The sequence below is a fragment of the Ursus arctos genome, unplaced genomic scaffold (assembly GCF_023065955.2).
Source record: "Ursus arctos isolate Adak ecotype North America unplaced genomic scaffold, UrsArc2.0 scaffold_5, whole genome shotgun sequence".
In the NCBI taxonomy this organism is placed as follows: Eukaryota; Metazoa; Chordata; class Mammalia; order Carnivora; family Ursidae; genus Ursus; species Ursus arctos.
This window is the reverse complement of record NW_026623067.1, coordinates 45,876,584-45,892,591: the sequence shown is the minus strand read 5'-3', so window position 1 is coordinate 45,892,591 and position 16,008 is coordinate 45,876,584. Positions and strand designations below refer to the sequence as shown.

The 16,008-nt window shown below is 37.3% G+C and overlaps 1 protein-coding gene across 3 annotated transcripts in view; it reads right to left on the bottom strand.

Annotated features, from left to right (window-relative positions):
- Positions 1–16,008, bottom strand: part of MAP3K1 (mitogen-activated protein kinase kinase kinase 1) — a 73,230-nt gene that overhangs the window by 29,999 nt on the left and 27,223 nt on the right. For all 3 annotated transcript variants that reach the window (XM_026498939.4, XM_044384179.3, XM_044384180.3), the window contains exon 2: positions 2,382–2,532. In XM_026498939.4, the coding sequence (XP_026354724.1) occupies positions 2,382–2,532 (151 nt within the window). The remainder of the gene's footprint in view (positions 1–2,381; positions 2,533–16,008) is intronic.

Here is a 16,008-nt window from a genome sequence, read left to right as displayed (position 1 = left end):
ATAGTCTGATTAATATAAAACCATTTTTCTCTCTTTTTACAGTGTTATAGTAGTTTAGACACGCATTTCAGAATCATCAAAAGAAGCTACACATTTAAAGAGCGGTCTCTCAAGCAGAAAGGCCGGTTGCAAGACCTTTTGTTTCTCAACAGACCTAATCTAGCTCTGACCAAAAGGCCAAACTCTGTAGCCTTAGCCAACCTTCTCTGCCTTTCTCCCACTCCCCTTACACTGTTCTACTAGCCGGCTGCTGGGCCTACCACAAATGACTGACCTGTCGTCTTCTTGGGCTTTCACTCCCACTCTCCCACCTACCCCACATCTGCAGCCTGCGGCACACCAAGCAGCACACCTTCACCTGATGAAAACCCCCATCTTCTAAGGCTCGGTTAAAATCCTACCTTTTACAAATGCACACTTAACTCTATCAGCCGGACATTTTTCTTCTAAGTTGTTACTACTCTCTGCCCACTCCACACATTTGGCATACTGTCACATGCTGCTCTGTGATATTTCAGCCTTTATTTTTAAGTTGCATTTTCATAATTGGAGATATTTATACCTCATGTTTCAAGAAGGTCCTGATTTAATTTACATAAAACATAATACAAACAAAAGCAGACTTTCCAAGTAGACTATAAAATTCTTAAGGGTAATATGAAATCTGTGAACTACGAGATGTAGGGTAGCATAGCTGAACTTAAGGACTACATGTTTTTTGTCTTATTCCACACCTCTCTTTCCTCTTTACCTCTGTCCCATATACAGGTAATACACTTGAGAAAAAAAAGAATTTGGCCTTAAATAACTGAATGTCTTTAGTTTATATGTAATAAAGGACTGGCTTTATTGCCTTTTTCTCAACAAATTGTGATTTCTGCTTTATGGTATTCTCAAAAGATTTGGACTCTCCACCAGCACAAGGAGCTCCAGAAAGCAGCATGTTCAAACTTCAGACGGTTTAAACTGCTCAAAGGTTCTTTATATCAATTGGGCAGAAATTTACCCCCTTCTATAAGGTGTTTCAACAGAACTATCTCTTTTCTAAGATGAATTCCTGATTTCTTCATCTGCATCCTCTGACATGATTACTAAAACAGTGAGGCGTTCTCACCATATTATTTCATGTGAAAAACAAATGAAAGAAATGCGGAAGCTTAGCTGGGAAGGAAAGGACTCATAGGTAATGTGGTAGCTTAGCTTAAAAAGCTGGGATATAAAGGAACAATTAAATATATTCTATATTAGCTCCATGGTTTAGCACCGTTGGGTAGAATGTGTAAGACAGAACGCAGGTCAATGATGAGGGAAGTCTATGTGGCTACTGAGCATTGGAAACATGGCTAATGTGGCTGAGGAATGAAATTTTTACTTATTTACATTTAATTAATTTATATTTAAATTTAAACTTTAATAGGCAAGTGGGGGACACCTGGGTGGCTCAGTTGGTTAAGCATCCGACTCTTGATTTCAGCTCAGGTATGATCTCAGGGTTGTGAGATTGAGCCCCATGTCGGGCTCTGCACTGGGCATGAAGCCTGTTTAAGATTCTCTCTCCCTCTCCCTCCGCCTCCCTCTCTTAAAAAAAAGAAAAAAGGCAAGTGGGATGAATGTAGGGCTAGATGATCATACAGCTGAAGGGTTTCAACTGTCAAATGAGTAGCTTGCCCAATAACTTTTATGATTATACCCACCATCCCTTTGCCCTCCCCCAAACCTAATAAATCTTAACTTGTCATAAAGAACAAACAAAAAGCAAATAAAAACTTGCTGATACAAACTGATACTGGGAAACCTAACAATCAAGATCTACTTCCTTTACAAGAAAGACAAGCACATTTCATAGTATTTGTATACTTTAAAAGAAAATAACCATGGCAAACGATAGAGTATGCCTTTCTTTCCTAATCCTAGAGATCTAGGTTTTCTTTCCCCAAACCCTGGGCATCTTTTAAATTTACCTCAAACCCCATGAGTCTATTCAACCTTTTTGCTTTCCTGGATGATTTCTGGAACTCAGATCTTTGGATCCTACCTTAGAGAAAGAATATCAAAATAAAATGAGAAAAAACGCTTTTCTTTTTTGAAGTACAATATAAATCTTTACTAAAAGGATTTTAGATACTGACAGTAGGGGGCAGTGTTGCTTTAAGCATTACCTCCCCAACCCAACCAGTTTAGCTTCTATAATAGTTTAAGGTGCTTAGTGAGCATAGTTTTAGCTGTATTTTGTTCCAAGTGGCTAGAATATCAAGCAAATGAAACAACTGCATTTAAAATCAAGAAGAAAAAAAGAAAAGCTTACAAGGATCTATTTATGCTTAATTTTGCATTTCCTCCTATGCTTTCATCCTTACATCAGGTAACCCACAGCTACTTACCACAGGGCCTCTCCTATTTCTCCTTTCCAGCCACTCATGCTTCCAGGCTGGCATACAGGTTGCCTTCAGTTTCTCCCTGATCATTCGTTCTTCTGGGCGATCATCCATCTTGTGCAACCCCTTGAGAGTTTCTTTATTCTCCATCTCACGACTAAAATGGAGGGAGAAACAAGAATGAGGTTAATATATAAAAAATAATTTCCAAGAACAAATAGTATTTTATACTTTCATTGGACATGTAACTAAAAAGGTAACTGCTAAAAACGGCCAAATGATTTAAGCCAAGTATGAAAGTATCACTGTGAATCATATATACTCTATCGTTCAATGTCACATGATAATGTGGGTTTAATAATGCCTTTAAAAAGAAAGGTCCTGTTTAGAAGGTACAGACTTACTAAACTAATGCAGACCTTTGTTCCCAGGTAGTTAACAAAATGGATCCCAAGGCGTTAAGTATGGCATTAATGAACACATTTGTGAATGTTCCGTTGTTTCCAGTTGCACCACTCTCACATCCTTAAGTATTTAACAAACAGATATTTAGAAGAGTACTTTACTACTCTAGGATTTCCAAAAATTTAAGGATTTCCAATAATTTATTCCAGCATTTCCAGTAATTTGCGTCAATATAGATTGAATCTGGTGGATATACTCATTTTCTGAAAAAAGCTAAATAAATACTTAATAAGCTAAGGGTAACCTAACCCACCTTCTATGATCCCACAATATTTGTTCAAAGCCTAAATGATTAAATTTGTATTCTCCCAACAATTCCACATCAAAGCACTGGGGATACTCTGTATATAAAAAGTAAAACTGGTACAAACACTTGACCTTTACTCCATAATATAGTGTGGAGTTACCAGAATAAAAGAATCTGGAAGCTAGTAACTTTTGAGAATTCTACAAAGCCTAAATAGTAAGGCATCCGCTAATTTCAAATACACTTATATCAACATGTGGATATACACAACAAATACAGAACACATATGCATGGATTTTAAAACCTGATTCATAAGGAAATAGTAAAAACATTTGGGAGAAGTAACAATTTTAAAAATACTAAGCTAACTTCAGTAACTATTTTGGACATTCTGTAAAGCTACAGAACAGTTTTGTTCTTTTTTTTACACAGACAGGAAAAGGAAATACTCAAGGAAATACCAGAGACGATAACCGCAAGCTGACTAAAAAAGTCAAATGCAAACTCCTCTAGGAATTTTCCAGCTAATTACAACCATAGAGCATCAGTATCTTCAGAGAACCAGCAAAAAAACTACTTAAAACTAAATATGCACTAGAAAGGAAATGGTTCATTGGTTTTCCTGAAGCATCAGCTCTGTGAGGGCAGTGGAAATCAAGTTAAATATCCCTGTGCAGAGAGACTGGTCTAGATAGTTTTAGGAATGCAAAAGAGCACAAAACATCTGAAACTTGCAAATGGTAATATTTCCGCTACACAGGCATAAGAAAACTGTCGAAAAGAGTAAGCCTATATGAAAAGAAAAAAGGTGAAGGTAGGAAGGGAGGAAGGAAGGAAGGAAGGAAGGAAGGAAGGAAGGAAGGAAGGGAGATTCTTTTATTAGAAGTGCCTGGCTCTTCTTCCTGCCCTGATAATAGTATAAAATATAACTTTTTGGGTGTCTAAGAGGAAGAGTAGAGAGGGAGGGAGGAGTGGGAAAGGAAGAGAGGAAGGGGAAAGAAAAAGGGAAAGAAGAGAATGAAAGAGAAGGAGTTTGGGGGAGGGAAAAGGGAAGGATAAGAAGGGGGGCAGGAAGAGAAATGTTTTCCCAAAATTTCATCCTGTTCAGTTACTACTTACCCAGGGAAACTCGGATTTACAGGCAACCCAATTTATGGGCTGGACTGCATACCAAAAATTCACTTACAACTCTCTGGTTGAAAAGCAAACACTTTCCCCTCCAGTAACAGTGTTGCAAGGCGTGGCTAGGTTCCCGGGCTAGTTCTCAAAAAATAAGTCACATTGCAGAACTACAGTGCATTTTCACCCCAGAAGCTCCTGCACTCCTGGACAAAGGAGCTTATCTTCCCTTTGGTCCTAAATGTCTCTCCTCCCCCAGATTTGTTTTATGAGTATCTCTTCCCCATTCTGTATTTTCAGTGTCTCTCTCTCTGGCACTCACCCAAACACGAAGAAGACTGACCCTGTCTAAACAAATCTTCCTCAATGATGTGGCCTTCTTAAAGTCGGTATGATTTGCCTCTTTCCCTTTCCACTTGTTTGAAAATAGTGTAATCACTTGAACCAATTTCTTAATAAATAATAGATGAGCATATTAGTAGCTCAACTTTTATATACATCTAAGATTATTTCTTCAGAACAAATGCCGTGAAATGGAATTGCTGGGTCAAATTGTACACAAATTAAGATTTTTGGTGATACTGGCAAATTGTCTTCAAGAAAATTTATTTTCTACACCCCCCCCCCCCCGCCCTCCCAGGTCAAGTTGCCAACTTAGCTGGTCTGTACAAACAACAGGCTCCTGAGGAGGCTTCTTCACTTAGAATCTGACTCCAATGCAGGCTTCGCAGAGCAGCCAGGGTTACTTCCTCTATGAAAACCCTCCAGTGGTGTCCCCCTGGGTCGGACTAAAATTCAGAGTGTTTAACAGGTCCCATGTGGCCAAGCACCATCTGGTCTTACCTCAACTGAAGTCACCTAGACCCCCACCCCCTTCCTTGTGTTTCCTTAACCGCCTCAAAAACTCCAACATCTCTCCCACTGAAGACTTTTGCACACTGTTTCTTGTCTACTTTTCACCTCATTTCTACTCACTTTCTTCTACACCTCATTTCTACTCACTTTCTTCTACTCCTCAGAGATGGTTCCAGTCTCAGTTAGGAATCCCTAGTTCCATTCCTTCGTAGCACTGTACTTTAAAGTGTTCACTGCAATTTGCAAACCTGTTTCCCCACCATGAACTATAAATTCCATGAAGGCAGGGACTATTGTTTTATCCATCATTAAATATCCAACATCTAACAATGTCTGGATTATGATAGGTTTCAAAGCATATATTAAATGAATGATCATTTATTAACATATTTGACAGCCCAAAGGACCCTCCTAGTTTAAAAATTAACTCATGTTAATCTTTTTATAGTTCTGTATTTAATTAAGACTACATTTGTAATTTAGATTTTATTCAGTAGAGCAATTTTTGCTGTTCCTAAATTAACCTGCAAATATAAACCAAAAAGTTATTTCTAATGTTTTCTTAACTGATCATATATCATTAATTCTAAAATGTATATTTTTTTGCATTTTAGTATCTGTGAAATCTGAATGCTTCTTACAATCAAATGTTGTAATTTATGGTAGGATTTATATAAGATAATGGTTTAATTTATAACCAATGGAATCTTAGATTCAACGAAATATACAGTAAATCCTACTCTACTTGCTAGGAAAAAAATCATGTGTGTATGTATATAGCAGTCATGTATCTTCTTATCCAATTAATATTATAGCTATAACAGGAGACATCTTTTTTTTTTTAACACAAACTAATCTAAACAGATAGTTGCTAAATCACCAGATTAGAGGGCTTCTAATTCATTTTGGTTAAACATGAGTGTTTTGGAGAGTTATTTTTGCATTAGTACCTACAACCAATGCCTGTTATTTTAGCTAAAGTAATAGCTTGTACATTTCTGACTCTTTGACAAAACAAACATACATATTTTGGGAAACTACTCTGAAAACTTTAAAAATACATGAAATTTTAGCCAAATATGAGAAATTTAAACATTATTACAAACTAAGCTTTATCTTACTTTTCTGTTTATTTAGAAAACATGTCTCTGGCTTTTTTTTTTTTTTTTGGTTCTAAACCTTCCTCAGAATGAATCTGTGATCAGCCTAGAGCTTCAAAGAACCTTTCTCCTCTGAGGTTAGATGACTTGTTCTGGTTCCTTTCTAGACCTACAGAATTTACCTGCTAACAAATGAGATGGTTCAATGGTCCCTTCTTAAAATGAAGCCCCTGGGTCCTCTGACTGCCTATGGTAACAACTATTGTTGACTCGACTGTCACTCTTAGAGTTCTCCTCTCCCTGAACTTCTAGGAGGTGATTTTTTCCCCAGTTCTGCTTCTAACTCTCTGACCGACCTCATTGGTATCATATACCAGACCCTCTTCCCGGAGCCCCTTAAACACTAGCCATCACTTCTTGAAGCACTAAAATACCCTTCTTAAGCACACCAAGATATTTCATACCTCTCTGCTATTGCAGATGATTTTTTTTCCCCTGACAGAACTACCCTGTCATCTTACATGCCTTCAGTAAAGAATTTCCTACTGCCAATCAATAGCAGTTGCCATTCCCTCCCCACTGAGTTAATATTAATTATAATACAGCATAAAGTTGAGTATTAGTTTTAAGTGTCTGCTTCCCTCACCACACTGGGAGCTTTTCTGGGACAGGTTACAACATCTTACTCACTTTTCTATCATCAGTAGCAAATGTCCTCAACAGGCCACAAAAGGCACCAGAACTGAAGCCAGAGGGCCTATCCAGCCAGAGCCACCTCTCCTTCCAAGGGTGGTGCCTGATGCTTGGGAGCACTGTGCTTTATACATTGGAACCCATCCTGCAGTCCACAGCTGGCCAGTGCAACAATGTGCCCTGGTCCAAAGACCCTCTATACCGGATGGTACTGTACATTTTAACCACATCTGCCCACTATGGGTGTTTGACTGCAGGATACAGAGATAGTGTCACTGCAGGAAGAATGGCATCGAAATAGAGAAAAAGAGCAAAGTAGTAAGTAGGAACAATAAGACAGAAATAAGGGAGAAGAAAAAGAAATTAGAAGGAATGTGTGGTTAGCAATGGAAGGAAGGGAAAAAGCAATGCAAATAAACTTAAGAGTGGTACCTCGGTCCCATGATAGGCTGTTACACGATTAGAGCTACTAAAACTTCCCTGGGTGGTGAATAACCAAGTTCTCCAGAGGCCACGTACATGCGCTGCAATGCAGTAAACTTCATGGGTCCATTTTACTTTGCACTGAAATAAACCCTAATGTATCTCTCCTCCCTGCATCTCCAAAGAGCCTGACTATAGCACTAGTACAGCACACTGCTCTGGCACACAGAAGATATTAGAAAAACACTCAAAAATAGAATTCTACCAAGTTCATTATGATTTTTAAAAGGTATTTCTTAAATGGTTCATATTTAGCATGGAAATATGTATGTTAGTCAACAACTAGTGATACGGAGAAATAACTGCCAGACTTACGTCATAATAGAAAAAATTAATGTTACATGCCAGGCAAGGTGTTAAGTACTTTATAGGTATTTACATGTACTTCCCTCCCAATAACCCTACCCTATGAGGTTATTATCATCTGAGGCTTGGAGAAGCTGACTTACATGCCTGGGGTCACACAGTGTATAAGGAGCAGGAGTAGGATTCAAACCCTGGTCAGTCTGACTCTTGACTGCTATGGCAGGTCACTGTCAACTCTGATTTTGTTTTTACAGTGACTCAACATCAGATATCTGTACTGTTTATCTGATGAGAATATAAAGTTTAAACAAGTTTTTACAATGGTGATTACTGTAAGAATTAAAGAAGCACATTAATTCTCTTCATTAATAGAGCACTTCACTGTAATAAGAGTATGTAATGATCATATGAAACCTTTCTGGAAACCAATGGAGTTTAACTTTAGTATATATAAACATTTCCAGAATATTTCACATTATGGATAACTTTATGTAGAAACTCAATTCTTTCAGTATCCAAGGAATCTCAAGGAACCCTGGAAAATACACTGAATTGTTTGGGATAGGCACAATTCAAAGCCACCCAACTGAGGTCCACTTGGGAAGTTCTCCTTAAGAGAGGAATTCATATATTAAAACCCACAAGCTTTGTGACCAAGGGGAGAGGGGAGCAAGGGAGGAACTATCTTCCAAAACAAAACAAGTCTGTTGTGGGACCCTTAAAATTTGAGTTTTCAGGTAAAAGTCAAGAGAAGGAATGACTTAGGTAAGAATGGGGAGAGTGTGTGGTGAAGCATAAGACTAACAACAGAGGCTAACAATCCCTTACCATGGACAGGGCACTGTGCTAACAGCTCCACATGGGTCACCTCAGCCAATTCTCATGACTTGGGACTTTTACTATCCCATTGGCAGATAAGAAAAAACAAACAAGGAGGTTAAGTTATGTGTCCAAGGTGATAAAGTCTGTATGTGAAAAATACAGGATTTAAACCCAGATAGGAATGATTCTATGGTCTTTTATATCCTACAGATCAAAAGGAAAATTGAGTACTTACAAGTGCTTAAAATTTGTTGACCAAGATCTGAGGCCAAAATATCTGTAAAACCTCTATTTTCCCATAAGATAATTTCTTGAGAGATATGAGCTACTACTAGTGTTTTCCCTCTTCTGAGCAGGAAGAATTAAATAAAATCAATGGTTAGTCCAACTTCCCATCTTTAAGTAATACAGCAATTACAATATATCTAATATAAAATGGCTCACATGTATATGATAATTAGTCCCCAAAAGATTTTATTCCAATTTATACTCAGTAATATTTGACCCTGAGAACTAACGATGGCACAACTCCTATTTATTTACAACGAGAAACAGGCAATTGCTTTTTTTCCCCCATAAAGAGTAACCGTCTTCTCTTTGGCACAACAAAGGACTACTGATTTCTTAATATGGATATGGCCATGATATAATCAGTTTTATAATATGTGGAATCTCTATCAGAAGTTTTTATGGAGGAGCAGCTATTTCTAGTATTGTACAAATCTTCCTATTTAGTCCTTTGAAGGATACAGGCACAGAATTTCACCCTTAAAAAGCCCATGTTCTAGTTAACAACATCAAAGGTTAAATAATATAGAGGCCAAACAACAAAGACAATAATATAACTTATTGTCAACAATGATTATAAGTAGTTTAATACCACCTTAGTGACTCTGATAGATTCATATTTATAGATTATTCCAAATTATCTGTACATACTAAGATTCAGTTTATCTGACCTCATGGATTAGTTTCTGTTAAAATGGCACGTCATCTGAGTTTTAAGATTAAAATTATTCAGCAAAAATTACAAGATTTTGAAAAGTTGAACATGGTATAGAAACATGAGGAGTATATATATGAAATTAACCAAAATTAAACTATAGAATATACTAATGGGTAATCATATTGCAATTGCTTGTTCACTAGCTGACTTAGGCCAACCTAGACAAGGGAAGTGCAAGTGCTTTGAGGGCAGGGCCTTCCCCTGGCATGTCCCGCAGCTACCAACAGAGCACCCGGAGCAACAGATGCCATGGGCTCCATAAATAATTGCCGATTCAGAGTCTGAAGTAGCTGGTTATCATTTCTCCTGAATAAATATCTGGGAAGTAATACTGTGCAGATGTAGTACCCAGCAGACACACACAGCTTATTTAATCTGTAACTTCTACCACAAATTAGTGTCTCTGGGACATAAAAACAATTTCAAAGAGAACAAGAAGAATACTCAAAAGGTTTTCTGACTTCTAAATGAGTAATTTGTAAAATATTAGCTTAACAATCATTATGAAAATATAGTAACAGGGAGTTTACAAAAAGCAGAGAGCTACTAGACAGTATCAAAGCATCAAAGTATTTAAAAAAAAAGATTTATTTATTTTGGGGGGGGCAGAAGGAGAGGGAGAGGGAGTCTTAAGCAGACTCCACTGAGCGCAGTGTCCGACGCAGGGCTTGATCTCACAACCCTGAGATCACGATGTGAGCCAAAACCAAAAGTTGGACACTTAACCGGCTGTGCCACCGAGATGCCCCAGTATCAAAGCATTCGTAAAGGTAGCAACTCCACATGGCATTTTTTTGGCAGTCAATTACCAACCTAGTCTATGGAGTAACCTACATGCCTCAACAGCTCCTTTTAGTGAATTCAAGAGACTCAAAAAGGAAAATGTATTTTGGGACACCTGGCTGGCTTAGTGGAACATGGGACTCTTGATCTTAGGGTTGTAAATTTGAGCCCCATGATGGGTGTAGAAATTACTTAAAAATAAAATCTTAAAAAAAAGAAAAAGAAAGAAAGAAAAGTGTATTTTAACTACATGGTTTTACATTATATGTTCTTATATATGTGATAAATATGTATGGATATATTTAAAGAAATTGATACTCAAGAGAATACTGAAGTAAGTGAATTATTACTGGTAATTATAACTGTTTTAAATTCAAACACCATTAATATTTTTTAAATGTACTTAACATATTGATAATTACCAACTAAGACATTATCACGATGAATGGACGATATATTATTAAGTGAAGAAAGAAAAGATTCTAGGTTGTTTTCTTTTATGAACTGCATTTTTGTTTAATTCTACTTAAAACTGTTTTATGATTAAAAGGCACCTTTCTTGATCACAAATATCCATAGCAATATTCAAATATGAGTTTGATAAAACTGCTTTGCAGGAAAAGTAAATCTTGTGTAATTAACACACAAGCCTTTTGGATGGACTTCAGCAGCTTCCAAAGTTACATACTGAAGGTAAAACAGCAAGGTTAGACTTTCAGGTAGACATGTTTATATATGAGTAAATATCATCAAACTAAAGGGGCTGTGTTTCCTGTGCCTAAGAACCACATAAACCAAGAACAAGATACTGTTATAAAAATAATGTTCAAAATCACTCTTAACACTTGCCTAGTCCCTGGAAGAATATAAAGCAGCAATGCAAAAACTTGATTAAGAAGTTTCCCTGGTACATTCCTATCTCTCAGAAATGTAATGGCAGATTCCATTAAAAACTACCATATTCAAGTTAATTAATTAACCACAAACAGATCAGTCTAATATGCATTACTGATGACATCACATGGTAATGGAACTGTGATATTCTATCCAAATCTGGGGAAAAAATTACTCTTCCTTCTAAATGTGCTAATAGATGAATCTGAAAATCAATAAATTTATATCAAATGAAAATAATTGTATATACTTCATCAAGCCAGAGGATATATAAGATAATAATCACATGTACTGGCAAGTGTGTAATTGACTGGTCAAGAGAATGTCTACAACAGAAGTTAAAACCTTCCAGGAGGCAGTAAGAATTTAAAGAAAAGTAAAGGAAAGAAGACAAGTCAAGTTAGTAATCAAGTCAAGTTAGTAATCAAGTTAGTAAGGAAATAAAAATCTTACAAGATTAGCAAAGCACTCCAAGAGAAAAAGCAGAGACAGTGAGGGCAGACATCTTTCCAAGTTAACACCCCTTATGTACTGGCATAAAAAAACAAATCAGACTCCAGTGAAACACATGCTTTCAGTTCTACGATGACTTGACTCAAGTTCAGTGAAATTCACTGACTTGTCACAAATTATGAACTAAAATGAAAGAGTAATATTTATAGCAGACAAGTGAAAATTGTAAAAATGGTCAGAACTGAACAGAAACGAGTTTTATGATTTTCTAAGATTCATCAACTCACAACATACATGAAAACCTTAGTGACAGAAAAAAATGAATGCTGTTTTTCTAACAATGACAGACAAAACAAATGGACCGAAAAGTTAACTAGCTGCCAGTAGCATGTTTATTACTTATTTTTCAAAAATACTTTTTTTACTCATCAAAGTAATGACCTTTGTAACAATATTTCTAAATACTTCTCTCCTGCCCCCCATCTTTCCAGGGAGAAAGATGCAGGCTATTCTTTTCTTTGCACCCACAAACTTGGGAGATCTACCAGGCTTAATGTAAACTAGTTTTTGAGAGCCAGTGTTTACGAAGGGAATGTAAGACCAATATGGTCCCATTTCTCATTTGTTCCTTTCCAACAAAAACCCATGAAAGCTTCAAAAACTTTTAATCCTGTAGGTTTGTATTCTTTGATATTCACTGCTAAAAATTCCACTGTTTATTCCTTCCTTTATGTGTCCTTGATACTGGACGAAGAACCTTTAGAAACCTTTGAAAAAAATGGGACGTATGAGCATCCTCTTCCTTAACTGTTGAACATAGATCAGTAAGCAAGGAAAAGGATGCTAATATTTTATAGTATTTGGCTAAATGTGTATTTCCTTTCAAGAATTCCCCCTTTGTGCTACATAACAAATCTAGGATTGGGAATGTCTAAATGACAAATGATGCGTTAGTGAGCTTTTACAATACATTAGAGAAGTAGATTGGAACTCCCTACACCACTACTGTGGGACAGTTCCCAGCAAAGCACTATGTGTCCTGTCCTTCATCTAGTACATAGTTCATGGTTCAAAGCAGGTAAGGGGATGGGGGGTTGTTGGAAGGGATGGCTGTTCCTTCACCATTTTGCTTTTCATCAAAAAGATCCCAAATCAATGTTATAAGGAAGCTCTGCTGTATGCTTTTCTTTGGAACCTTCTTCAGTGGGTATGCAACTACATTTTTACTAAGTCAATTATTTTTCAAAAAACATGGCAGCTTAGTTTGAGTATTCTTTTAAGAGATCAAATGAATAAGGCTAATAATTGGAAAATTGGTCTGTTACTGTACATATTCCCTGCTTTCAAGAAAAGTTGGTTAACAGTTGAATATAACATTTTGAGTGAATACCATCCATGTTAATAAAAAACCCTTGGGCTGTTTTTAATGTTCCCAGATTAATGGAGAAGAGAGTATAGCACTGGATGATTACAGCACAAAGCCCTCTTACAGCCTTTGCTAGGAGAATGATTTCTTTCAAATGCCGCAGAACAGCTGATAGTATTTCTATAGTACTTCCTTCTAGCTGGTGGAAAGGCATGTTAACTGGGATGCTCAGAATGAGGAAGAATGACTTCCTCACAAATGCTGCCTTTCTTCTTTACGCTTTTAATACTAGAAAACCACTCTGTTCAATGAATGTTGGCACGTCTACTACATGGAAGCTCTGGGCTAGGCAAGAGACACAGAAATACAAAGTGGGATAAAGAAACAAAAGATAAATAAGATAGGACCTCTATCCCTCCAGGTGCTTAGTCTAGCCCAAGAGAGAAAATATGAGGCCATCTCTGCTATAATGAAGTATTTTAATATATCATAAATAGTTGCAAGGATGGAGTGGATAGCCATCCTTAATTTTATCTAGGGGAGTCCTGGAAAGATCCACAGAGGAGGTCATACCTGAATAATTTTAAAGGAAAGAACAGGACTGGCAGGAAGGGAGCTGATGAAGGCTGAAAGATTTTCTAGACAAAAGATACAACTTTGGTGAAAACAATGTTCTATAAAATACTAAATAGTTTATTATTCTGCTGTTAGGAAACACGAGATAAAGTGAAGTTAAACAGGCTTACTGTATTAATATAAGACTTCTCAAGCTATCACAAAATTCAGTATGTTTTTAGTGCGACTAAGGCTCTAAGAATTCAAAATATGGGGGGAAAGATTACTTGACAGCCAGCTTCAGAGATGAGTAAATCACCTGATTCGAACCCATCCTAAGAGAAGTCGGTGTCAAACACTCAAACTTCGCCTGGTCTATTAGCAGAGGCCAGAGTTTGTCACTAAGATCTGCCCCTGTCTACTCACTCTTTGCTAAGGACTTAGGTCTTGGGTGAAGATGAGACATCAGCCAAAGGAAAAAAACAAAAAACAAACCTGACAAGCCATTTTCTCTCATCTCCACATGCCTCGAGTAAAGCCCCAGAATATGAAATAAAATAGGGACCTGGGGGCACAGTCTTCACTTCATTGCAAACTCCCAGAGCTCTGGCACAGTGAGTGCACTCTTGTGTCTTTGGCATTGATAGCCGTGTTCCTGGCAGTGACTGGTGGGAAGGCAGTCAGAGCAGAAAGAGCATCAGTACTCAGCAGAAGCAGTGAGACCAATGTGGCTGGAGGAAGCAAAGGCAATGGACAAGGAGGCAGCGCTGTCCAGAGACAGCTACAGGGCAAGAGACCAAATGCATTCATGAGCCATGTCAGACCCGCACTGGGGAGTTTAAAAAGTATTGCAGGGGGGTGGCTGAGTGGGGTGTCTTAGGGGTACTGATGGGGGCAATAGCCACTCAGACCAGTAAAATCTGGGTTGTATGCACAACAAAACCAAAAAGACTTCTTATTCACCAGAGATGACATAATTTGAAGGATATGTTTCTAGGATAGGATAGAAACAGAAGTCATACCACACACATAATCAAAAAGTGTGGCACAGTGATAAGGGGAATGAACTCTGGAACCAGACTGCCTGGGTTCAAATCCAAGGTCTGACACTATTAGCTATAGCTTTGGCCCAAGGTGTTTAACTTCTCTGTACCTCAACTTCCTCACTATAAAATGGGGATAATAATACCTACTATATAAAGTGACTAGCAGAATTAAATCAGTTAATATATATGTAGAGTGCCTAGAAGGAAGTTAACCTCCCTAATTTCCTCCTATTAATTTCTTCTGCAAAACATATAGGTAATATTTAATGATGTACTTTCCTATGTGCCTTTCACTGTTTTAAGCCCTTTGCATTATAGTTATCATCTCACAGAGTTTTAAAGTAAATGAACATGAAGGAAGCACTTAAAAAGTGCCAATTACATGTAGGCGCCCAAAACATGTAACTACTAAAACTACCACTATTATTATTCATGATGATGATGTTGATTAAAGCTACTCTTTAGGGAGCACCTCCTCTGTACTAGGTATTATGCTAGAGGTTGTCGATAGAGTGGCTCTAATTCTCACCACGGCTGCAAGGTGAAACACACCATCTTCGTGATGGGGACAAAGAAACTCTTGCAGAAAGATCAAGTAACTTGATTAAAATTCATAGAAGGTGGGAATTCTGAGTTTTAAAACTGGGTTTCTTTGGCCTCAAAGTTCCATCCTCCTCCTTGCATACTATGTTGGTTCATGTTTTCTCTTAACAAACCGTTAGTTGAAAAACAGATGAAAATAGCAAAATACAACTGTGTTTTTCTACTTTCAGGAGGTAACTGCTGTACAAGTCTACAAGGTGGTCTGCTATCTGTGGGGTGCCAGGAGGGAGGCAGGGGGACAAGGAGACCTCCCACTGTTTGTTTAATATTCACTCCTGTAAAGTACACACATTCACGTACCCAATTGCAGCAAAAATGATAAAAATATTAATATTTATTAAATATAGGCAAAAGTTTTATGGCTGTTCATTACACTATTCCCTAATATTTTCCCTCTGTATTTTTCTATATGGCCGAAATCTTTAAAAATAAGCACATGCTACGTAACTACTACTCTCTACATTGTGGGAGTCTTCAAGAACCAAAGAATAAAAGGATTGGGGAGTTTGGAAATTCACAGTCAAGTCCTAACTGCCATTAACTAGCTACATGATCGTCAGTAATTCACAACCTTTCTGGAATTCCAGAATTTACCAAATCAGATCAGGCTACAAGGCAATACTTCAGGGCCATCCAATGTAAACATTGATTCATTTATTAATGCCACTATATACATGCAGTAGTCCTGGCAAGGCAAATATAATATCAAAAAATATAAAGCTCAACGTGACTCATAAGCTCCCTTATTTGTTAAATCGGAAGAGCACCCCCTAATAGTTTATTTGTGTAAAATATTCTTTGCCATTCCTATGATCCAGTGGCTCCCAGTATTTTAAA